This window comes from Pelophylax lessonae (genome assembly GCF_965119305.1).
Source record: "Pelophylax lessonae genome assembly, chromosome: 1".
Lineage (NCBI taxonomy): Eukaryota > Metazoa > Chordata > Amphibia > Anura > Ranidae > Pelophylax > Pelophylax lessonae.
Window position 1 is genome coordinate 707,185,955 of NC_138768.1, and position 26,947 is coordinate 707,212,901.

Here is a 26,947-nt window from a genome sequence, read left to right on the forward strand (position 1 = left end):
TGAAGTTTCTGCTCAGACAATACGGCGCACACTGCGTAATGAAGGCCTCCATGCCAGAACTCCCAGGTGCACCCCCTTGCTGTCTCCAAAGAATAAGAAGAGTCGACTGCAGTATGCCAAAAGTCATGTGGACAAACCACAGAAGTTTTGGGATAGTGTTCTGTGGACTGATGAAACAAAATTAGAACTGTTTGGGCCCATGGATCAACGCTATGTTTGGAGGAGGAAGAACAAGGCCTATGAAGAAAAGAACACCTTGCCTACTGTGAAGCATGGCGGGGGTCAATCATGCTTTGGGGCCGTTTTGCTTCTGCAGGTACATGGAAGCTTCAGCGTGTGCAAGGTACCATGAATTCTCTTCAGTACCAGGAGATATTGGGACAATGATCAACAGGACAATGATCCCAAGCATACCTCCAAGTCCACTAGAGCATGGTTGCAGATTAAAGGCTGGAACATTTTGGAGTGGCCATCACAGTCACCAGACTTAAATCCGATTGAGAACCTCTTGTGGGACTTAAAGAAAGCAGTTGCAGTGCACAAGCCTAAGAATGTGACTGAACTGGAGGCTTTTGCCCATGACGAATGGGCGAAGATACCCGTAGATCGCTGCAAGACACTTGTGTCAAGCTATGCTTCACGTTTAAAAGCTGTTATAACTGTAAAAGGATGTTGTACTAAGTACTAAGTTTGAATGTCACTTGGGGGTTGAATAAAACTGATAATGATGTGAGCACAGAAAAGACATTTGTGGTTATTTCATTATAAATGTTATGTTATATTTGTCTGACCTGTACGTGCCTCTTTGATTTAATTGTAAGCAGGATGACTGAATGATCAAAATCAATGTCAAACTGGCCAAAACAAACAATTTCAGTGGGGGTTGAATAATTTTTAACACAACTGTACGTGATCCGTGCATCGGGGTAGGGAGTGCATCCCCGCCACCCCGGCTGTGCTGCGATTGGCTGCAGCACCAACCAATCAGCAGCTCTAGTCATTACCAAACAGATCTCCTTGTATTTACACAAACACAGGGCTCCCTTCTGACAGCAGCAATGTGCTGTTTTATTCTTCATGCAAAGCAGGAATTAAAATGCAAGTCATAAATATCACAATGATGCTTTTATTTAAATGTTGGTTAGAATAAATACTGTAGCTTCTCTTTAGGCTGAAGTTAAGCTGGTAATGTTTGATGCTGAAAGCTATATTTTCATTTGCCCTAAAGAAAATAAAGACTTTATGTTTAAGAGAGCAGCTTTGCATGTGATCCTGAAGGCACTATCATGGTGACTATACCCCTGAATTTTACAACTGGTGCTTGGCTGCAGGCAGAGTGCATTGCAGCCATAAAATCTGTTTAAAAAGGAAACTGACATAAAGAGACAGTATACCTATGGCATATTTTGGGTGAAGTCAACTCAGGCACTGCAAGTCACAGGAAAAGACATGGAGGAGGTTATCAAGGCTCTAGTGCAAGGCTGGGTGACCCAGCAGCAAGCTTCTGTAAAGGCAAACAGTCACCCTGAGGAGGCGATAAATCATCAGCAGCAGGTCCTGGGTCAGGCTGTAGCTACACAGCAGGAAAACACTCATTTGCTGACCACTAGGGATGATCGAACGGTTCGGCTCGACCATCGGTTCGGCCCGAACATTGGGTGTTCGAGGTTCGGCCGAATTTAGAACTTTTTGCCCAAAAAGTTCGGAATTCGGCAACCAGAACCGCCCAAAATGCAATGCTTCAGGAAATGGGCTTTAAAAGCCCGTGATTGGACCAGAACCATTAGCAAAAGCCAATTGAGGGGGCAGGAGAATGCTAGGAATGTGATTGGAGTGACTAGGGGGTCCCTAGACCAATCATTAGTGAATACGCCCCCCAGTATATAAGATCGCCCCCGCCATATTCCTAGCATTGTTATACTGGACATGGAAGAGAGTGGAAGCAGTTCTGTTAATTTTACTTTAAAAGTGTCATTTAGCTATTTATTAGTGTGAGGAAAGGGATATCTAGTGTAGTTAGAGTGCTCCTTTACACTTAAGTTAGCTTCAAAAATTTAGTTTCTGTAGGGAAAGTGTAAAGGGACCGTAGTGTAGTGTAGGGTTAACTGGCAGTGACTGCTATGGCAGGGTGACAAAACCCTTCCATAGCAGGGTGACCGCTATAGAGAAATGATCATTTCTCTGAATTGCTTCGGCACACCCATATGGCTTCTCACCAGCCAAGCATTTTTTATGCTGCAGGGGCTGCCACTGCCAGTGCTTTTTTGAGGACATGTTTGATGTCACATATATGTCTGTATATATACCCCTAGACATATATAGGTGTGATAGTAGCAGAAATAAATGCTTGCGCTAATGAAATCATTTACAGTAATATATTTCTGCTACTATCACACCTATATATGGCTAGGTGTCTATATACATATAATTATGTGTGTGTATATATACCACTATACACAAGTTCAGATGTTTTGCCTGCCTCAAAAGAACCCCAAAAAATGCCAAAAAAAACGCTAGCGTCAAAAAAAAAATGCCCAGGTGTGTTTTTGCTGGCATTTTTTGGGGGGTTTTGGAGGCAGGCAAAACATCTGAACTTGTGCACAGTACCACTATACACAAGTTCAGATGTTTTTCCTGACTGCAAAGAACCCAAAAAAATGCCTGCTTTGAAACCGGCAAGGTGTGAAAACCGAGGAGAGAAGCTAACCCCCTGAGCTGAAAGTTTTCTAATACATACAATCCTTTTTTTTCTGGTTCTGGACATGCTACAGAGCTGAAACTTCACTGGTACACCTTTTTGACCCCCCAGACACAAAATCACACAAAAAAAGTTCTTAAAAATTGTCATTTTTGATAAAAAAAGCCAATTATTGAAAAAATTAAAAAAAAAATATTTTTTGATTTTTACTTTGGATTTCAGATCTGGGGGGTCTAAAAGGTGTACATGTGAAGTTTCAGCTCTGTAGCATGTCCAGAACCATTAAAAAAAAGATTGTTTGTATTAGAAAACTTTCAGATCACCAATATGGCTTCTCGGTTTCCACACCTTGCCGGTTTAATAGAAGGCATTTTTTTGGGTTCTTTGCAGTCAGGAAAAATATCTGAACTTGTGTATAGTGGTACTGTGCACAAGTTCTGATGTTTTGCCTGCCTCCAACAACCCCCAAAAAATGCCAGCAAAAACACACCTGGGCATTCTTTTTTTTTGACGCTAGCGTTTTTTTTGGCATTTTTTGGGGTTCTTTTGAGGCAGGCAAAACATCTGAACTTGTGTATAGTGGTATATATACACACATAATTATATGTATATAGACACCTAGCCATATATAGGTGTGATAGTAGCAGAAATATATTACTGTAAATGATTTCATTAGCGCAAGCATATATTTCTGCTACTATCACACCTATATATGTCTAGGTGTGTATATAAATATATGTATGTGTGTATATACACCACTATACACAAGTTCAGATGTTTTGCCTGCCTCAAAAGAACCCCAAAAAATGCCAAAAAAAACGCTAGCGTAAAAATAAAGAATGCCCAGGTGTGTTTTTGCTGGCATTTTTTGGGGGTTTTTGGAGGCAGGCAAAACATCAGAACTTGTGCACAGTACCACTATACACAAGTTCAAATGTTTTTCCTGACTGCAAAGAACCCAAAAAAAATGCCTTCTATTAAACCGGCAAGGTGTTACAGCAGCGAAGCCAACCCCCTGAGCTGAAAGTTTTCTAATACAAACAATCTTTTTTTTAATGGTTCTGGACATGCTACAGAGCTGAAACTTCACATGTACACTTTTTAGACCCCCCAGATACTAAATCCAAAGTAAAAATAAAAAAATCTTTATTTTTTTTTTTTTTAATTTTTCAATAATTGGCTTTTTTATCAAAAATGACAATTTTTAAGAACTTTTTTGTGTGATTTTGTGTCTGGGGGGTCTAAAATGTGTACCTGTGAGGTTTCAGCTCTGTAGCATGTCCAGAACCAGAAAAAAAGATCATATAGGTGTTAAAGGAGGGTCCCACATCCCTGTTCTACTGAAAAATTATCTTTTTTTTTTCATGGTTCTGGACATGCTACAGAGCTGAAACTTCACATGTACACTTTTTAGACCCCCCAGATACTAAATCCAAAGTCAAAATCAAAAAATCTCTCTCTTTTTTTTTTTTCAATAATTGGCTTTTTTTTTATCAAAAATGACAATTTTTAAGAACTTTTTTTTTGTGTGATTAATAGTAAATGGGGCATGACCCAGAACCCTAGGCACTTTTTAGGGGCATTTATTGGGTTTTAGGGCTTAAAAATTGTGTTTTTTGATTACCGAAGTTCGGGTCCCATTGATTTCAATGGGGTTCTGAAATCCGAACCGAACTTTTGGGAAATTCGGGTGTTCTGGTCAAACCAAACTTTTCAAAAGTTCGATCATCCCTACTGACCACCCATTTTTCAGCCCAGCAGAAAAACAAGCAAGCAGAAGTAGTTACTTTGCAGGAGGTGGTGCAACATCTTACTCAGTGATGTGAACAAGTGGCCGTTGCCCCTAGAAACACGGTCACCATGAGGGCCAGCCATTACTTGCAGAAAGTGATGATGTGGAGGCCTTTCTAACTATTTTTGAGAGAGAGAGGGGTGGCCTCGAGACCGTGACTGAAGGCAGAGATATTTGCCTACCTTTGGGTGACTGTGGCAGTAAGGGCCCAGAGGGTGCATCGCTGGAAGTACCAGCCTGACCGGCCACCAAGGTTCCAGATGCATGAACTGGTACAGCTGGTCAAGAGATAGCTGCAACTTGAAAAGGTGACAGGCCCCCAAATAATGGAACGGCCAGTATCTGTGGTCCCTGCCAGCTGACCTGCAGAGCTAGGGGAGTCATGGAGACCTTTCAACAGTGAACCAGCTCAAAGAGTTGTTCAAAAAGTGTACAGTGGAGGAAGATCTGCTTGGGTCTGCCAGATGACGGGAACCCACACCCAGGACAGCAAGGCCAGCTGCAGCTCCTAGAAAGGAAGCCCTGGAAAAATCCTAAAACCTGCATCCTTGCCTTATCTTCCTCAGACCTACTGAGGTCGGTCCCTGTCAAAAGAATGGGGGACATACAGTGTTGGCGGTGACGATTCTGGGGACATACCCAGGCACAATGTCCACTTGAGGAGAAGCCCATAAAGTGCAGGACAGTCTCTATGTCCAAAGCTGGTGTGTCACCCATCTCGACCTGGCTGTAGGTTAATTTGAATATAAACTATGGGTGACCGACCTCCTTGTCAAGGCACTACTGGACTCTGGAAACATGGTATTGCTGGTACACGCCAGGGTGATCAGGAGATTTGGACCAGTAGGTAAGCCTCTCCAGGTAGTGTGTATCCATGGAGACATCAGGGAGTACTCCCTGGTTCTGGTGTCCATTGCCTATGGCTGTACCTGACACAAGAGGTTGAGGTGGTGAATCATTTGATAAATGAATTAGTGGGACAAGACTGTTCATCGTTTCTCAAACTATGGAAACAAGTACAGAATGGACAGCCAAAAGAATTGTGGACTCTGAGCCTTTCAGGGCCAAAATTTTAGGGTTCTGGTCCAGAACCACCCACAACAAACCCCTCTAATGTTAAGGTGCAAACTGATGGCTATGACATTGTAAATAATGACAACATGGTTGATGATGCTTGGGTTCCAGGTATCAAGATCGAGTTGACCTCTGAGGATGAGAACCTCTCTGTTACAGGTCATGGTGGGGAAGGACGAAGAGTACCTTTCCCCATTGCAGGTCCTGGGTGAGAAGGATGAAGGGGAAACTTCCTCTTGTACAGTGCATCCGGACTTGGATGTGTGCAGGGGTGAGTTTGACACCTGCCAAATGCAGGATCCAACTTTGGCTAATGCTAGAGAGCAGCTTTCAGTTATTATTGGGGTCCCACAAATGCCTGGTGCAGACTAAAGGTTTCCTCATTTTGGATTCAATGTGGACTTGCTCTATCTAGTGGCTGAAGTTCAAGGGGAGACTATAGAGCAAGTTCTGGTTCCCCAGTCATATAGACAGAAAGTCCTTGATCTAGCCCACAATGAGGGACATACAGTGTTGGCGGTGCTGATTCTGGGGAAATACCCAGGCACAGTGTCCACGTCAGGTGGAACCCATGAAGTGCAGGGCCAGCTGGACAGCCTCTTTCTATGTCCAAAGCTGGTGTGTCACCCATTTTGACCTGGTTGTAGCTCAATTTTTGTATGAACTACGGGTGAACTACCTCTCTGCCAGGGCCCTACTTTACTCTGGAAACATGGTAATGATGGTACATGCCAGGGTGATCAGGAGACTTGGACCAGTAGGTAAGCCTCCCCAGGTAGTGTGTATCCATGGAGACACCAGGGAGTACTCCCTGGTTCTGGTGTCCATTGCCTATGGCTGTACCTGACACAAGAGTTTGAGGTGTTGAAACATTTGATAAATTAATTAGTGGGACAAGACTGTTCATTGTTTCTCAAACTATGGAAACAAGTACAGAATGGACAGCCAAGAGAATTTTGGACTATGAGCCTTTCAGGGCCAAATTTTTAGGGGTCCGGTCCAGAACCACCCACAACAAACCTCCCCAATATTAAGGTGCAAACTGATGGCTATGACATTGTAAATAATGACAACATGGTTGATAATGCTTGGGTTCCAGTTATCAAGTTAGAGTTGACCTCTGAGGGGGGGAACCTCTCTGTTACAGGTCATGGTGGGGAAGGACAAAGAGGAACCCATTGCAGGTCCTGGGTGAGAAGGATGAAGGGGAAACTTCCTCTGGTGCAGTGCTTCCAGACCGTGTGCAGAGGTGTGTTTGACACTGGCCAAATGCAGGATCCTACTTTGGCTAATGCTAGAGAGGAGGTGTCAATTATCAATGGGGTCCCACAAATGCCTGGTGCAGACCAAAGATTTCCTCGTTTTTCCTTCAATGTGGACTTGCTCTATCTAGCGACTGAAGTTCAAGGGGAGACTATAGAGCAATTGCTGTTTCCCCAGTCATATAGACAGATAGTCCTTGATCTAGCCCACAATGACGCACTGGGAGGACACCTGGGGGTTGAAAAAACAGAGGCAAGAATAATCAACCGGTTATACTGGCCACACATGAAGGCTGAGGATAAAATTTACTTTGTGTCCTGTCCCAATTGCCTCTGTGTAACACTACAGAAACCCCTTGGACACTTACCAATAATGAAAGTGCCATTTGAATGAATCACTATGTATCTCTAAGTGCCCTTGATAAAGTTGGCAAGGGTTCACCAATTAGGGTTGCCACCTCATCTCTTTAAATCAGGACACACAATAGTTACACAGATTCTGTGGCTGATTAAGGTGGTAATTAAACTCAGTGTGTTATGTGCATTATATTAGCCTCAGAGCCTGTGTAATTCATACTGTATGTGTCCTGGTTTAATGGGATAAGGTGGCAACCCTAGCACCAATATATCGGTAGTCTTAGATAAAACAACGTGGTAACCAGAAGCGGTCCCTTTTAATAAAAACTTCCTCTAAGGCCATTGCCCTAGAGATATTCTTTATGTTCTCAAGAACTGGGTTTCCCAAAGAAGTACTGACAGATCAGGGTACACCTTTTATATTGAAGGTGATGGAGGACTGGTGCTGTTTCAGATCAATCAGTTGCAGACGTCAGTTTATCACCCACAGACAGATGGCCTTGTTGAGATGTGAGGGTGGCTAGAATGATGCTGTTAGTAGGGGAGCATCTCCAGAAGGCTCAGCCTAATGAAGGGTGTACAGTCGGTCAACTAAAATCAGTTTCAAGTGGGAGAAGGGGGTCTGTTCTGATCCCCACGGTAGAGAGCAAGTTCTTGGCTAAGTAGTAGGGACCGTTTGAGGTGGTGGAAAAAGTGGGTGACGTGAACAACAAGGCACATCAACCTTGAAAAAGAAAACCCTACCAAAGTTATCACGTAAACTTGTTAAAGTGGAGTTCCACCCAAAAGTGGAATTTTAGCTTTAAGTACTCCTGACCCCCTGACATGCCACATTTGGCATGTCATTTTTTTTTTTGGGTGGGGGGTACCTAGATTTGACAGGTACCCGCTCCCACTTCCGCTCCGGCTGCCTAGGTGGCTCGACCGGAAGTTCTCTCTCCCTCCCTCCCTGAAATCTTCAGGGAAAACGTCACAGGTCCCAGAAGATTGCCCGTCCACTCAGAATGCGCAGAGGGAGAGAAACGAGGCTCCCGCCGGCCGCATTGCTGGACCGTGGGACAGAGTGTGTGTTTATTACAAGTCAGCAGCTACACTTTTTGTAGCTGCTGACTTTTAATAAACACCAAAATGGGTGGAACTCCACTTTATAACCCTGGAGAGACAGAGAACAAATATCTGCTGTGGTAGGTTTTAATTTAGGGGTCCCTGCTGGAATTGACCTTGTGCAGGTTGCTACTACTCTATCTAAACCACAAACCCAACAAGCAAAATAGTTTCTGCAGAGAAACAAAGGAATGTTTTCAGGATTGCCTGGTCTCACTGATGTCATTGAGGATGTAAAAATCCATTTAAAGCTGTATTGTATCCCAGAAGCACATATAAAATCAGTGTCCAAGGAAGTGCAAAGAATGCTTGAGTCAGTGAAGAGTCGTGTCCAAGTCTAATCATGCTGGTACCAAAGTCCAATGGCATACCTGCGCATCTGCACTGACTTTAGGAAACTTAATGAAATTTCCAAATTTGATTCCTATCTGATGCCCAGGGTAGGTACATTTATTGAAGGGGTTGGGGCCTGCCCTGTATATCACCACAATAGACCTCACAAAAGTGTACTGGAAGATTCCTCCACCAAGGAAGCAAGGGAGAAAATAGCTTTCTTCACCCCTGAAGGCCACTTTCAATTTAAAAGAATGCCATTTGGCTTACACTCTACCGCAGTCACAGTTCAAAGGGCAATGGACAAGGCATTACCTTACTATCAGCCATATGCTTAGATCTGCCTGGATGAGATTGGCATTTTTAATACTAATTGGGAATTTAATGGGTTAAGGCAATCCTAGACTCTTTGAAGAAAGCTGGATTTACAATCAATCATTAGAAGTGTGCAATTGGGATTACAGGAAGCCAAGTACTTAGGGTACATTGTGGGTAGGGGGCTAATTAAACCCCAAATTAGCAAAGTAGAAGTCATACAGGATTGGCCACGGCCCCTAACAAAAAAGCAAGCATTTTTAGGGATAGTTGGCTACTATTGGAGGTTTGCACCCAACTTTGTCAATATTACGGCATCATTAACTGACCTAAAAGAGAAGTTTATTTTGTTTATTTATTTTAGAAATTATCCTTACTGAGGTGGATGCTGCATCTGTCTGATGCTGCATCTGTCCCCCTCCGGGTCGAAGTCCACGTTCACATTGGGCCATTTGAGCTGACCTGCCACAGTACATGTATGTTAGGCGGTGAGCAAGTGGTTAATATGACAATTTTGTAAAAAAAAAAAAAAAAGAAGAAAAAAAATCTTAATTTTGCAAAGAATTGTGGGAAAAAAAATGACAACTTAAAAAAACTCACCATGCCTCTTACTAAATACCTTGGAATTTCTGCTTTCCAAAAAGGGGGTATTTGTACTGTCCTGGCTTGTTAGTATCTCAAGAAATGAGATAGGCCGTAGGCACATCAGGTGTGATCAATTTTCAGTAATTGGCACCATAGCTTGTAGACTCTATAATGTTCACAAAGACCAAATAATATACACAGATTTTGGTTATTTTTACCAAAGATATGTAGCAATATAAATTTTGGCCAAAATGTATAAAGAAAAATTACTAATGTGCAAAATTTTAACAAAGAGAAATGCATTTTTTTCATTTATAGCGCAAAAAAAATAAAAAAAACAAAACCCAGTTGTGATTAAATACCACCAAAAGAAAGCTCTATTTGTGTAAAAAAAAAAAGGGCAAACATTTCATAAAGGTACATTGTTGCCTGACTGAGTCATTTTCATTCAAATTGTGCGAGCACTGGAAGCTGAAAATTGGCCTGGTTAGGAAGGGGGTATAAGTGCCCAGTGGGCAAGTGGTTAATCCCCACTGTTTTTTTTTTTTATTGTTTGCTAAATTTAAGGAAAAAAGACAGAAAAATAAATTTATAAAATTTAGCAAACAGGTAATCTTTCTCCTTCACTGATGTGCGCCGATGAGGCTGCACTGATGTGCGCTGAGGAGGCTGCACTGGTGGGCACTGTTGGGACTGCACTGATAATCAGCGCCCTACTTATCAGTGTACATGTCCCTTATACACAAGCCAGTTATCAGCTCTCCTCTTCTCACACTTCTATTAACATCGTGATCAGCTGTAATTTCTTGCTGAACTACTCATAGCAGATGTACTGCAAGCGGGGGACACAGCGACGAACCAATGCATAGCAGTGTACCTCCTGGTTTGGCAGCATTCCAGTCCTCTCCACAGCCCAGCGCTCCAGTGAGCGTCACCAGCTCTCTGCTCACAGAGCACTGAGAATTGTGCGGTCAGCCTTAGGCTCAATTCACGCCAATGCGTTTTTTCATGCTTTTTGCAGAAACGCAGGACATTATTTTTAACATGGGTTCCTATGGAACACTTTCACATCAATGCATTTTGCCTCTGCATTTTTGGAAAGGGTCAGGGACTTTTTTAAACGCAAAATGGTGCTTTTTTGGTTCAATAGACTTCAATGAAGAAACTGCAGAAAAGCATGTTGTGTATTTTTACCGCGGTTTTGCTGCAATGTGCGTTTTTTAATCTGCCCAACAACAAATTTGCCAAAAAAAGCATAAAAAATGCAAAACGCGGCAAAATTGTGGTAAAAAAAACAAAAAGTACTGCAGAAATTTTCAAAAGCAAACTGCATTGGTGTGAATGGAGCCTAAGCTTAGGTTCACACTGAGGGCAGCTGAACTCGCACAATTTCAAACTGGCATCGATTTGACAGACATCTGTGCGGGTTCATGCACAGATGTCTTTTGAAATTCTCCCCCGATGTCGCCAAAAGTAGTGCAGAAACAGTCGGCGTGGCAACGATTCCGACAGTGCCAGCAATAGGCTAATAATGTCACTGGTCCCCAAAAAAGTGTCAGTTAGGGGTCAGATTTGTCCGCCGAAATGTCGCAGTCATTTGTATGTAATTTTGTGCAATAGCCACTGGGGGGGGGTGTGCGCGGTACCGGAGGTGCGATCACGCGCTGATTAGACAGAGGGGGAGCCAACCTGTGGGTCCGGCCGACACCCGCGATCATTCCCGAAAGAGGCAGGAACGCGGATCTCTATCTTACACCAGTCAGATAGATACCCACACAGTTAGAAAGCACCCCCTACTGACACAGTTAGAAAGCACCCCCTACTTTAACCCTTTGATCGCTCCTGATATTAGCCCCTTCCCTGCCAGTGTCAGTACAGTAACAGTGCATATTTTTAGCACTGATCACTAACAATGTCACTGGTCCCCAAAAAAGTGTCAGTCAGGTGTACGATTTGTCCGGCGAAATGTCGCAGTCCCGCTAAAAATCGCTGATCGCCGCCATTACTAGTTAAAAAAAAAGAAATATATAAAAATGCCATAAAAATATCCCATAGTTTGTAGACGCGATAACTTTTCTGTAAACCAATCAATATAATATTAGGATTTTTCTTTACCAGAAATATGTAGGAGAATACATATTGGCCTAAATTGATTAAGACATTTTATTTTTTACATTTTCTTTTCTTGGATGTGTTTTATAGCGGAAAGTAAAGAATATTGTTTGTTTTTTTGCATAATTGTCGCTTTTTTTGTGTTTAGAGCGCAGAAAATAAAAACCACATAGGTGATCAAATACCACCAAAAGAAAGGTCTATTTGTGGGAAAAAAAGGATATAAATTTTATTTGGGTACAGCGACGCACAATCGTGCAATTTTCAGTTAAAATAACGCAGTGGCATATCGAAAAAATTACCTGGTCATTAAGGGGGTAAAACCTTACGGAGCTGAAGTGGTTAACAGGTTATTTCTTACACATGGCATATGCATAATTGCAACTACACCCCAAAATACATTGGGCCCATGTAGTATGGCGATACCACATGTGTGAGACTTTTACACAGGCTGGCCACATACAGAGGCCCAAGGGAGCACTGTTGGGTGTTCTAGGGACATAAATTACACAACTAATTTCCCGACTGTAGTGACATTGATTGGTACTGTAGTGGCACGGATGAGCACTGATATGGCACAAAGAGCTCTGATGTGGCATGGATGAGGCACGGATGAGCACCGATGTGGCACAGGTGAGCACTGATGTGGTACGGATGAGCACTGATGTGCCATGGATGAGCACTGATGTGGCATGGATGAATACTGATGTGGCATGGATGAGGCAAAGATGAGCACTGATATGGCATGGATGAGCATTTACGTGGCATGGATGAGCAATGTAATGGCACAGATGAGCACTGATGTGGCATGGATATGGCACAGATGAGCACTGATGTGGCACAGATGAGCACTGATGTGGTATGAATGAGCACTTATGTCACATGGATGAGCACGGATGAGGCACAGGTGAGCACTCATGTGGTATTGATGAGCAAGGATAAGGCACAGATGAGCATTTATGTGGCATGGATGAGGTATGGATTGGCATGGATGAGGTATGGATGGGCGCGGATGTGGCATGGATGTGCATGAATGTGTGGCATGGATGGGCATGTATGAGGCATGAATGGGCACAGATCAGCGCTGTGTGCACTTGAGATCCAGCCCACTCACACTGCTGTACGGGCTCCCTCCTCTCCTTTCTTCACACGCTGTACTAATTGGTGTGAGAAGAGGAGAAAACTGAAACAGACATGCACCTGTTTGTTGACAAGTGATCGCTCCATCATTGGATGGAGCGATCACGTGGTAAAGGGCCGCTGTCATTAGCCCTTTACCCCGATCCGTCTGGAAAACCCGGCCGTCACCGACACTTTCAGGTGCGCCCCCAGGGGGCGCATGGGAATTGTGGGTTAGGGAGGACGTCATAGTACTCCCTCCCAGAACTAGCCGACCGCACTGTAGCCGTCATTCGGCTATGGCTCAGTCGGCAAGTGGTTAAATACCACCAAAAGAAAGCACTATTTTTGTGAAAAATATAACATTTTTTTATGGGTACAGTGTTGTAAGATCGCACAATTGTCATTCAAAGTGTGACAGCACTAAAAACCGAAAATTAGCCTGGGCAGGAAGGGGGTAAAAATGAGCAGTAGGCAAGTGGTTAAGAGAATACCCCTGAACTTCACAGTACACATTTCATACATGTTATATTGTGCTCAACTATACCTGCCTCCAGTTTTTGCTGTGCCAATTACTCTTGGCATGCATGCCCCCAAAATCCATTACATTATTGCTGATTTCTTTTGGCACGTAATAACCTGCATCTAGCACACACTATTTACCCTGGCACATGCACACCTGAACCCACTCATAATAAACTCCAGCATTTTCTCCCCATTTGCTGCATACAGCTGTCCATAGACAAGAATGGTTGTACTTTGGGTATGCAGGAGTACTCACACAAACACAAGCATAGTGAGCATTTTTTTTTTGCTAACACCTGTACATTGTACTTGTGTTCACAATAGCACTGCCATATACTGTACTTGGAGTACAGTATAGGAGGTGGGGCACCTCTCCCGCCACCCATAAAAGTGATCCTGCGGGAAATGCGCCACTGGGACCACCTTTATGTGAAAGAGGACCACCCGCCCTGTAAGAAAATACCGGGGTTATGCCAGCTATCTGCTGCTATAACACCAGTATTAAACGTCAAATTACCGACATAAAAATGCGGCGGGCAGTCCTGAAGTGGTTAAAGCAGGGCCAGATTAACATAGGGGCTATTGGAGCTGCAGCTCCAGGCTCCTACCTTAATATAGGCCCCGGGTTGGCCTTATTCACTGTTACCGCTCTTCTGTCACTTGTAAACACAGAAGTCTGGCTTCTATGCTCGCTTCCCCAGGCAGCTCCCTCAGAACCTCCCCACACAGCACGAAGGCCGGACAAGGAGGGACAGTTGCCGATGCATGGATGTGTTTATGGGCTTCAGAGACAGCATCCCATGTTGAATTAGGCATGCATGGCTGCACCCTTCCTCCTCTGGGTGCATGCCAAGGCACGGCCCTCAAGGCCCTTCAAAATCCTCAGCACCAAGCCCATGATGCTCTTAATCCATCCATGGGTTAAAGAGAACCTATGTGATAGCAATGAAGGTAAAGGCTAAATTCACCTTTTGGAACATGTTGCATGTTCCACCCAATTTTAGGGTTTTCCCTCATCCCCTCTCAGGGTGACAGCAAGCAGGGGATCTTCTCCCTGCACCTGTTGTTACAATTTAAAAAAAGAGTGGCCGTGCAAGACTCTATCCACACTGCCACATCATTCATTCACAGTTTCTTGTGAATGAATGAACAACAACCACCGCCAGCCATCTCAGTTCATTCAGCGCTGAGCACTTATGAGCTCATTCATGAGATACAGGCAGAAAGCGGCAGGGCTTGTCTGCAGAAGCCTGCCCATTCCACTCATCATGGGTGCAATGCTTTCCAAGCTCCTACAGGAAAAAAATAAATAAATGTACATTTCTTTCCTGCAAAAATAAGTGATAAAATTTATTTATTTTTTTTAAAAGATGAACTCATCATTTAAGTGAAAAAAAAAATGTCCAAAAAATTAATATAGACCCAGGCATCCACCCCCATGTACACACACATACATACGTAAACGCAAATGTGGGGTGTGCCTATGCACAAAAACGTTGATTGTGCTACACATATGTGTTACATATCGCTGCACACATCAAAGTGAGAGCAATAATTTTAGCGTTGACTCTAAATAAATGTAACAATTCATGATTAATACTCAACTGATGACCTGTTAAAGGGGTTCCCTATAAAAAATGTAGGGTACTAAAGTTTCTCGGGCATATACAATTTTAAGGCTTGACATGTTTGGAATCCAATTACTTGGCACAACTTTTTCTCTTTTATTTTACCAAAAATGTGGGTAATGTTTTGAGTTGTGTGCATTAAAACTAGCTTAAGCCCCGGTTCAGAGGGTAAAGCAGCAAATCCTGAGCGTTTCCCACACCGCATTTAAAACGCACTCCATTCATGCGATTTACTATCAGTGTCAATGTTAAATTAATGACACCCCAAAACAGGTCGCAAAATTCAGTACGATTGCCAGAATTGGATCGCATGGGTGTTCACACCCATGCGATTCGATTCCGGTGCGGCAAAATAAAAATGCCTGGGGGAGTGGTCTGGACGTGACCTAAGATGGACGTGTAATCTTGAGCTCCTGCTCCTATCGACCCAGCTTCCAGTGTGCACCTCTGGCTAAACCACTTTTATACCGACTGGTCATGGAAAGAACGTCCCGTAGTGCCTCCGCTACGAGATCGAGATCTCCCCGCGACTCTCTCCAGCAGAACGGCCAAGTTATCCCGGAAATCTTCAGGCCGCCTTCACGAGACGCCATGCGACCAGCCCAAGCCTCCTTGCACCAGTCCCCCTCAACAAGCAGACCTGCAGCTCATCCAAACAGTGGTGGTTCCCTGCTAAATGGAACACCAGATAGTTCTGGTAACAACCCACCTCTAAGTCTTGGAGATCTCCGAGCAGTGGCAGCAGATATCACCAACACCCTGTCAGCAGCTATAGCAACTTGAAAGCTGACCTACACGCCATTGCAGGCAGGGTGGATGAAGTGGAGATAGTGACGACCCACCACAAGGCCTCCATAAGCCAACTGCAGCACTCAACAGACAGATGGAAGATCTAGACAATCGGGGCCGGAGGAACAACCTCAGGTGAGAGGCATCCCCGAATCCATAGATTTCCAAATGATATCACAAACAGTCACGGCTATTTTCAACGACCTATTAGGTAGGCCTCCAGAAACACCCATAAGCATGGAGAGAGCACTTTGCCCCCAAGGGAAGGGATTCTGACCCCCCCCCCAGAGACATTATATGTTGCCTCTCGAGCTTCCCCCTGAAGAAAGAAATACTTCGTAATGCTAGAATTCACCAACATTTATTATACCAAGGCTCGGAAATTAAAATCTTTCAAGATTTGTCCAACATCACACTACAGCTCAGACGCAAACTTCGCCCTCTATTGGACACACTCCGGTCCAGGGCCATACCTTATCGTTGGAAATTTCCCTTTTGCTTATCCGTGACTGCTAATGGTCATTCAGCCTTATTGAAAGTTCCAGAAGACTTTAAACATTTCTGTACCACACTTGGCATTCCTTTTATTGATCTACTGGAATGGTACAGTAAATATAAAATACAGCCATTAAGAAGAGCAATCTCCATGGAGGGAGTGTACGAAGCAGGAGACTTCAACATTTGCTGCCGCCGAGCTCACCCAGCACCTCTCCCTGTTGAGAGCGAATAGAGATCCTCCAGGAAGTGGAAGCCCAACGGCCTCATCGGAGAGCTTGGCACTATCCCTAACTGAAAGACGGAACTCGACCAGAGATTGGACTTTTTCTATCCTCATCCTACCCATCGATCATCCTGCCATTAACACCAAGCTCTTTACTACATAGCTCCAGAGAGAGAAACGACCGCTATCCTACAGACTACTTACCTTCAATCCTTCTATATTTCTTTGTGCCAGCTGGAATAAAGACTCTATTGGTTCCCAGCAAACCCCTGTTTATGCGCTCCTTGTATCTACTCCCCACTGTCTGCTTCTATCTCCATCTCCTGCCTGACTGATTCTTCGTCAGCCTTCATAACGGAATAATGAACTGACGTCCACTAGTGACGGCTTTGCATGAGAAATTCTCTCAAAAAACGACTGTTCCCCTGATTCCACAGCAGCCTTACAGAACACAATTTCCTACACCAGCTACCCTCCAGAAGTACGGCAATGAACTTGCTAAGCAGCGATATCCTAACCATCTGCTGCCTTTCTGCCCGGACTCTCCTCAACTCCTACACTCCGACATTGTCTGCGGAATACCGAGAGATCAGCTCACGACACGTAACTGTATTTCTACTAATCCATGCTGTGCTCTAGTCTAGACTTTAAATATCGTTATAGAAATGCAAAGCCTTCCACATAGCTATTCTATACACATCTCCTTTTCTATCTTTTTTAGCTTTCTCCTTCCCACATCTTAACCTACTCTGATTCCGCTTTTCTATCTTTCTCTTGTCTCTTTTCTCACCTTCTTTCTCTATAGGGCCCTACACATTCTTCCACGCTATCCTGTCAGGATAGCTTTGCTTTCTTAATCTACCCTGGCCTCATACTAACTCTCTCACTGTTTATGGAACTAATTTGCCCAGTAATCATATGGTACCCCAACGCTTGACTCACATAAGTAAATGTAGTTTCATCATCTTATGGACAGGATGTTTTTGCAATGCTCGAGCTGTTCAACATGTTATTAATTTATCTGCTTAGTTATATTCTGGTTATCGCACTGTCACCTCAAAACTGTAGCTCTAATTGTTGTAGCTAGGGAAGGTGAATGATCAGTGTTGTTAGATATCCACATTTAGGACTATAGATAAATCTATCTAACTCTCTTTTTGAAGCCCTGAACAGATCCTTACCACTGGCCAATGCCAACACCCTGGGTCATACAACCTCCCCAAAAACCGAGAATTAGGGTTTCTGGAACTAATCAACTCCTTGTAGCACCCCTATCCATATCGTACATAAAGTTGTCTTATGATACTAGCCTTCGACGATGTCCCTAGATCACATAATTCCTACAGTAGGCATCACACATACAGAATTTAGTAGGAACCCCCCTATCTCCTCCCCAGATATAAACCTGCTTGTGATGCAGCTCAGGCTCCCCTAATATTTTTTATATACACTAATTTCTGATAACCTCTAGCTTCTTTCCACTAGGTCTGAATCAGTGACTTCCAACACCTGGGGAATCTCCGTAAACACCTAAATACGGCTCACAGTCCCCCCCACAAAACAGTATGACTTGCTCTCCTACCTTATAGGAAGTAACTATCCCAATGGTTCCTCCCCACACAGTAGCACATATAAAGTCTAGATAATGCAATTCACTTCCCTGACATGTCACTTGACCAATCCTATCACCCTCGGCCCCACTATCCTATTAATGGTCTCCCCAGGAGCTGGAGATGCCATCTGTTTGCGGCCAACTCCTATCACCTCCACCTACAGAGGTCTCAGGTAGTAACCGCCGACCCCCTCCGTATCCCCCAATCCCACTTTAAGGCTAGGTAACAGGTTTTTTACCCGCCTTCGGATAACTTCCACCCTCCCACTGTACCCCATGTACTTGTCCTCTCCTCCTCTCTCCCCTCCCCCCCCCTTTTTTTTTTCTTTTTTGTTATCACCTGCTCTCCCCCTATTTATTCAGGTATACCCTAACACATATACCAAACGACAGGTAGGTATTCCCTAAACGAGATAAAACGCAGCTACAAAATTGACCCCTCATCACAGACCGAACTTGCTTTGACAATGCCTACACCTACTTCACATAACAAAACACATTCTTTCAAATAAATTTCTTTGAATGCCAAAGGTCTTAATATACCAGAAAAAAGATCCAAACTCATGGCTAGCATGCACAGCTTACATGCGGATGTCGCCTTCATTCAGGAGACTCACTTTAAGACCCAAGCCATCCCCAAATTTGCAAATGCGTCATTTCCCGACGCCTTCCACGCCACATCAGCTGCCTTGAAATCAAAAGGGGTTTCCATCTTAATTGCCAAAAACACCCCCCTTCAGATCACTGATACCATGATGGACAAACAAGGCAGGTACATCTTCTTAAAGGGCAAGCTTAAAGAAACACCCATAACTTTTGCAAACATTTACAGTCCAAATGTATCTCAAGTACCCTTCTTCAGGACTGTAATAAAACTTTTAGCGAACTTCCAAGAGGAAGTTCGCTAGGTGGGGCCTTTAATGTCCGTCTGGACCCTCTCATTGACACCTCAACCAGGACCTCCACTCTTCCCTACAAAGCAATAAAACAAATTAAACTGAGTCTACATGACCTCCTTCTTTATGATACCTGGCGCACCCTTCAACCGGCGGAAAAGGACTATACGTTCTATTCCCCCCTCATAAATGATACTCACGCATAGATTATCTTTTTCTTACTCAACAGGACCTCTTGTCCAAAGCCACGATCGAACCTTCGGTTCTATCTAACCATCACCCCATATCCATGACCCTTAGATACAAGAGAAAATTCACCTATGTATGGGATTTTTTGGGCACATAAATAGACTGATTCAAAGATCTATGCAAAAAATTATATCGTTTATTAAAGTGACAAACATAAGAGCATGAATAATAAAAACATAACAGGCAATATGCATGCGTCAAGAATATAACCGTGACCGTGAGATGGTAAGAACTACAGCCCAATATATTTCGGAAAGTCAATTTCCTTCTTCAGGGACGGTTCAAACTGGAAATGTTCTAATAACAGAAACAACAATACAATTAAGCCTATTATATATACTGAAAGTATTCATCATATAAAGTGTGACTATTACATTCTAGGCCTAGTATCATACAAATACATATATTGTTATATGTTTTGTTCAAAGAGTTGGAAAGAAACAACACTTACATGGTTATTCTTGCAATACATGTAGAGCCTGTAGGGTAGCTAAAAACAAAGCTGATTCACCGCATATGTGGATCCACTGCCACCGATATCCATATGTCCCATAACTTAGGGGAGACCAATATATCCGATTATATTGTGGGATGATTTAGATGGAAGCCCCCCGTTTCCAAAATCCCTGTGGCCACCTGAAGTCCCAAAAGTTGGCTGCAGCACCAAGGAACTAACAATGAAGGCCAACTATGAGGAAAAATCATAAATACATAGTGACCAGCGCGGTTTCAAAAGTGTGGAACTGAGCAAGGGATTGTTAAGGAAATTTTCCTAGTCCCCTCTCTTTTCCACTTATTAGTCAATAACCTTTTTTATACAAAAATCTAGCCAATGTTGTTTAGGCTACTACCATTAAAATAAGTAATGAATGATAACTGCTAAAAATAAAGATCTTATTTATTTTACAGAAAATAAACTTTAGATGAATCAATTATGACATAGATAATAAAAATCTTAAGAAACAGTGATCTTTACAAATAGTGTTGCAAATGGACAAAGTTACACAGAACCATACACGGGACAGAGGATACATGACCAGATATAGATTACCCCACACACACAGAATTTCTACGTTACCATCTTGTAGCTTAGTCAGCCTTCAGTGCAACAGAGAGGGAATCAGACTCCAGCTTGGGCTTATATCTACCCCCTCTCAGGTGAAGACCCCCTCCCTTTGCATACCTTGTATGGTCAAGGACTTAAAAAGGTTCAATTACCATTTATGGTCACCTTTACTATATAGTCAAAAAAACCAGATGGTCAGCATCCTTTGTGGTTCATCCAGCCCCCAGCTAGGTTTGACCATGAAAGGAAAGGGATGGGGAAATTACTTGATCAATACATTTTAAACATTCTCCTAGTGAAACCAAAACCCCCCTCCCCCTTAGCATCTCAGTAAAAGAGGAATTGGGACAGCTGTGTATGGCACCCATTTGGTGTATCAGAATGTCCACACAGCCTTTCACTGTCATATTAATAATCAGAATAATGTCCATTTCAGTTAAAAAAAAACACTAGAATTCAATATTTCCATTACATATCCCCCTGAAGTTCATAACTTTGAACTTAAAATTTTGTACCCACCCACAACAGCCCAGAAGGTCCAACCCCCCCACCACCACCACGGCGGCCTCCACTTCTTTTCTTGAACACGACGAAACTCTTTATCTGTTCTTATGAACACATCAACATAGACTTGAGACTGAAAAGTCATAGAAATCCTGGTGTCTCTGAGAACTCACATCCGGACCATGAGTGCATGTACAGCGATGTTTACTCACTCCTCTGCCTTGGAAGAGTGGAACTCCAACATCGATGGCGGGATCCTGGCATCTTTTAACCCCATAACAAGGGAATGCTGTGTGATGTTTGCAAAGATTGGATCGGACCGCGAGATGGCACTTTTCAACATGGTTAAGGAAAGTTCAGTCTTGCACCTTTGTCTCAAGCTATGGCATGGTGGTAGTTGTTGCTTCTTCAGGTGGTGGTAGGGAAGGCCTCCGGACAGTTGTGCATGAATACAAAAAGAAAAAAAGAATGTCAGAATACAGTTATGGGGGGATCAAGAGTGTTGCAGTTGTGTGGCCATTTAAGGATTATTAATGTTAACAGGTAAAGCTAAGGTTAAAGCAGTAGGCAGGTCGAGGGATGTAAAATATAAGACCTGGATTTATAGGGATACTCTTTTTTCATTGGTTGTTAAATATGGTTCTGCGGGTTCCCACCGGACTCTTGAAGCTGAGTCGGGAAGAATGTTATAATTCACAACAAATAATTATATGGCTGGTGCCTTAGTTACATTATCTAAGAGAATAGAAGATAGAAATCAAAAGAACAACTTAGAATATTAAACTAGGAAAGGGAAGAAAGATAGGTAAGTAATGAAAATGAGCAAAAAGGATAATACAAATAAAAAATGAAAAAAATTAAAAAATATAAAAATTAAAAAATAAAAAAAATATAAAAACTTCAGATTTTATGCTGCTCCAACTAAGATTTTTATTTACCACCTTCAACTTTGGATAGTTACAGAGCATTTAATCTGTATTAAAAGAAAAAAAAGAAATTCACTAATACATAGTTGCCCTGAAATCTATTGTTGACTGCACTGAAAAAGGAGAAAAAACAAAAAGCATTGCAGCAACTACTTTACAAAAAGGGCAACTCCTCTCCCGCACTAGTGATCAGCAGTACGAATTTGCAGGTCAGGTACACAGTAAGGAGAGATTAACAAAAAGTTGATCAAAAAACTTTTATAATTTAGGTAAACCTGATTGCACTTAATTACTCCAATTTAGAGGCTTCTCCCGAAAAACAAAAATTCAAAAATGTAGTTTGTTTTTCCTGTAACTTTATATTGTTTTAGGGTCCTCTATTAAATTCGCACAATACCCCACATCGGTCTCCTAATAGTTACCCAAATCAGGACAGCTACAGGGTGGAGTTCACTAAAGCTGTGGCCCTAGGACTGTATACAGTATGCCCATTAAAAAAACGTAACCTGAGATATTTGGATTAATCTATTTTGATCTCAAGATATCACCCAAATCATCCACTCTGCTCCTCTTAAGGCATCCTGATCTCCAGCTCACTTGTTACCTCCTCCCTGGCTCACTATCAGGACTGCTCCAGAATCTATGGAACTCCATACTCCAGTATGTCCAGCCAGCTCCTACCCCCGTCCACCACTAGGTGATCCCTGAAAACTCATTTATTCAGGGAAGCCTACTCTGCTTCCACCAAGAACTTTACCTCAGCCAACTCCATCAGATCATTTCCCCCTGCAGCTATTATCTTTTTCTACAACCGCCTCCCCTTGGATTATTAACCCCTTAAGTAGGGCGCTATTCAAATCCTGTTGCCCAACGTCTAACTACCAAACTTTTAACTTACCAAACTTTTAACTCTGCCCCAAATCCCAAAGGAAGTTTCTGCAGATGTAAAGGGATATCATGTTTGATATGAAGTATTTTCTCTAGGGTAATAGGGGTACGTCCTGGTGTTCCTGTTATATCCATGCCAAGGACAAGAGAAAATGTGCAATTGATCCCCGAGGTAGTGTACCCTGCTGAGTACAATTTACCTGATGCTGAACACAGTGCATCACTAGATATTTGATAGAAGCACCAGTGCCCTGGTCTCAAATAATTTTAACTTTGTTTAGGAAAGGTTGGGACAATACCTCGGCATCTATGATACATGACCCCTTCCTGTGCCAGAATTGCTCACTCATGATTCTGTCTTATTTCCTTTGACATAACACAACACTTTCCTTTCTCCAGCACCCGTCAAGATCAATCATTTGAGGTTTTCCAGACTCATAAACCATCAGAACATAATGGACTCTGGGGTGTAACGCTGTAGAGTCTGATAGGATAGTACCAAAATTGACCAAGGTATACGCACGATGTTCAGTCCCTGCAATCAGGGATGAGAACAGTGCAAATCTGGTTTTGACAGCCATGGAACGGAGTCATCCACCAATCCATATGACTCATAGTAAACCTGGATACTACCCCCACCTGCCTGTCTTTGTGATGTGGAAATTGTCCCACTGAGGAAGAGGCAAACACTTTTCCTGGGTCCTGGAACACCTCTCATTGTACCTGGGTGCTGGACAGAGTAAGTGGGATTCCTAACCCCTTCACCAACATGTAGTTCCAGACTCCCCAATGTGTTCCTGAGTACCTTCCGGTCGATAGTGTTTAAAGCACCCAGTGTCATGCCTCCAGCTCCTGCAGTCTCCAATAAACCTCTCTTTAACCGAACTATGGGAATAGTCTGAATACCCGGAGTGAAATTAACCTTCCAACATGTACACCTGATTCTTTACAGAGGCTGCACACCTTGTGACCCGTTTGTCAATCCGGTAATCAGACAATGTTATTCTTCACCCATACAACATAAACTGCGTACACTTTTCCGATAGGACTGACATGGAATGCAGGAGCATAGTACAGCACTGGGGCGCTGGTCTAACTGGCATGCAGGACACAGAATACTAGTTAAGGTACACAAGAAGTCTAGGACAGGAAGGACACCTATGGGCACCAACTGAGGAGAATACAGCATGCCCACACATAACAAAAGTGAGGGCCCTTTGAACGGCTAAGGCACAAAGTCCGAAGATGGCAACACACCATACAATTCGCATACAATTTTCCCATACAATGCTTCTGCAGAGTCATCAAAACCATACAATATGAGGCCAGACCTAAACACTCTCAAATTGGATGCAACCAGGCAGGCCCTTGTACCACATATCTGAAGGACAATCCAAAAGAAATTGAATCAATAAAAAATTGCGTAGTGTGTATCCAGCTCAAGAAACTTCTGCTACTGGGCACAGATGGCCAATAATGAATAGCCATGTAAAAACAAACAGGAAACTTTAAGGGCAAATAGTTGTATGGTGTCACTGGGCAGGAAATAAGGATTAAATTACACTTGGGGACACACAGAGAGACTGCTAGGAACAAAGTCACATTAGCCCAACGCCCTGAGGCAATGAGCGAAGTTTGAAAAGACCGGACTGGCTTGGTGTGTAACTAATTCAATTAACAGCAGGGTGTGAACCAGTCGTAAACACAAGTATAACAGCAGACCCTTACAAGTTAGAGCCATGGAGCTACAAGTACCATCTGTTACTGAACAGATCTATTCAAACTCTGGACAATTCCAAAATACCCTTACCAATAAATGCAGTAACACTGCCAGAGATTCATAACACTTCTTCAACCTAATATAGGTATTTAGAGTGACAATTATCCACTGATGTCCTAATCAAATTTTCATCTATAGAACCTAAGTAAGACTGAAGATGACCAATCATATTGTCAGTGGAAATATGGCATAGCAGACTTTAACTAGTTGGTTTTGCTTACCAGTTTAGGAAAGAAACTCATTAATACCAGGGCTCTACATATGTCGGATCAGAACATACACTACACAAGGTCTAGAACCAAGCACAGCCAAATGGACTGACATCAGAAGCCCCATCCAAATAAACCTAAAAAAGAAAAATTAATTTTATATAAAGTTTTCTCTGAAGGCTGTGATCTCCTTTGGTTCTGAAAGCCATGAAACCCAATTATGGAATATGAAGGATAAAACACCAATAAATTTAGAACTACAAATAAATATTACATTTTTCTTCCTCCTAAAAATAAACCGATGATTAGGTACATGTCACAAAAATTAGCATATGAAACACACAATTATACAATACATTACATTCCATAAAGAAAGACTTAAACATTTTTCCTAAGTTGGAACAGTGCACTTTTTCAAAAACCAAAAATTGTTGAGCTCAAACTAATTACCACGTGGATTTTGTTTATGGTATACCATTTAATTTCCAAAAAAAAATTTTCACCATGGTCAAAAATGAGCAGCTCATAAAAAAAATATTTAGGTGGTACCATATATTCACAAATCATACCTCACAATGACACTCTTTAGAACTGTCTCTCTGGAAAACAAAACACATGTTAGTGAATACACATCTCAGTTCACTATTAGAGATCTCACCTTTCACTGTAATGAATTACCAGGCAATTTACATGACAATACACTCACAGATCTGACTAGAAAGGAGGGGGGTCGTGGGCTGTCAGCAGCTGTGACAAAAAACTTCAGAGGACACAACACACAGTTCATGTATTTCACAGACCAAACTTACTCTAAAATCTGTTTTGTAAGTTTGAAATTCTTTCAAAGACCCATCCCGAATCATTTCATCATTCTCATCCTGTATGGGCGCGTTCTCTAATTTAGGATTTTGGAATGGGACCCATGATCTAGGCTGTTCATACTTATTACACCTAGGCCATGTTGCAAAGCGTGCAGAGTACACTTCAAAATCACATCTCGTTGTCCTGTATAGATTTTGTTTCACTACGTTTTCAATGGGACGTGATAGACAGAATCGAGCTATGTGGCCAAATAGTCCACATGCATTACATTTTATCTTATCTAAAGTTGTACAGTGTCTCTTAACATTAGGCTTCGTTTTAGATGACTGAGAATGTTCGATGGCTACGACAGGAAAGGTTCCAACTGGATTAGACGCTTTTTCAAATACTTTACAAGATATAGGGGCAATTTTGTGAGAACTCCTACCTTCCATGGATTTATCCCTGTTGGTACATACATTAGGTGTGGATGTCCCACTGAATTCGGACATAACCAAATCAGTTGCTTTGTTATCCACTCTTTTTAAAGACTGAGCAAGCTGCTCCTGGCAGCTGACAGATAAGGATTTTACTTCACTTTCTGCATCATTCAGTCTTTTTACCAGCTGATGAACTTCTTCCTGTAATCTCTTGTTTTCTATTACTAGGTGAAGGTAGCAAGCATCAAAATTTGACTTAGAAACTTCTAAAGTACTGATGTTACTTTTGGCTATATCTAGAGCTTCTTTTAGGGACGTGTTTTGCAATTTCAAATGTTCATACTGTCTACTTATCCACCTGGCTGCAAAGATCAGCGGAGTCTTTCCCGCTCGCTTACTATTCCCCCTGTTCATAACTGCCACAACTTTGGGGTTGTGACTTGTTGGACAGTTTCTGCTTGTCCCTACTTTGAAGTGTTGCTTGGAAAGATTTCTCCTTAAATCCCAAAGCAAAAGCATTCACTTCCTCTGCCCTGTTCAATGATTCTAGCATCCATATACTCCAAGCATCTCTTTCATTTGGGCGTGTCATCTTTTTATGATGAGCATACCACAGCTCCTCCCATGCTTTAACCTTAAATGTCTTTTTTTTTTTCTTCACAGGGTACAATGGGGTATTAGCTGGTGAACTCACTTTCACCAATATGCTCTAATTCCCTCCAATTGAGCCAATTTCAATGGATACTGAGGTAACCTAGGGAGGATAGCATCTGGTTTTAGTTTTATCTTAACAAGGGGGCAGTGGATCATAATTCCTGTGTTCTCCTCTTTAGATTCATGCTTTTGGATAAATCACTGGGCAAGCTCTCTGCAAAACTTGTGTCTGGTTCCAATTTACATAAGGCGATTATGCTGTTTCTATTTGGTGCTGGTCAGGATCTGAAGGGATATTTACTTCCACTCCATCCTCAGTAAATTGTATTTGTGCTTTCATTTGGGAGAGCAAATCTTTTCCTAGCAAATTGCAAGGAACTGAATCGCTCAAGAGCAGGAAGGCTTCAGTTTGAAAGGGTCTAATTACAAAAAAATTCCTTTTTGGTTTTAGGCCGAGATCTGCACTGTTCGGTTGATCAGTGACAATGCAGATCCTTTGAGGTTTCAG

At 42.5% G+C, this 26,947-nt stretch overlaps 1 protein-coding gene across 1 annotated transcript in view; it reads right to left on the reverse strand.

The window, feature by feature from the left end:
• The window catches only part of AGA (aspartylglucosaminidase), a gene marked incomplete at its 5' end in the record, with an annotated part of 154,314 nt that overhangs the window by 69,893 nt on the left and 57,474 nt on the right, over nucleotides 1–26,947 (reverse strand). Inside the window, 2 exons of the mRNA XM_082249175.1 lie at nucleotides 25,114–25,143; nucleotides 25,354–26,009. Of these exons, the coding sequence (XP_082105301.1) occupies nucleotides 25,114–25,143; nucleotides 25,354–26,009 (686 nt within the window). The remainder of the gene's footprint in view (nucleotides 1–25,113; nucleotides 25,144–25,353; nucleotides 26,010–26,947) is intronic.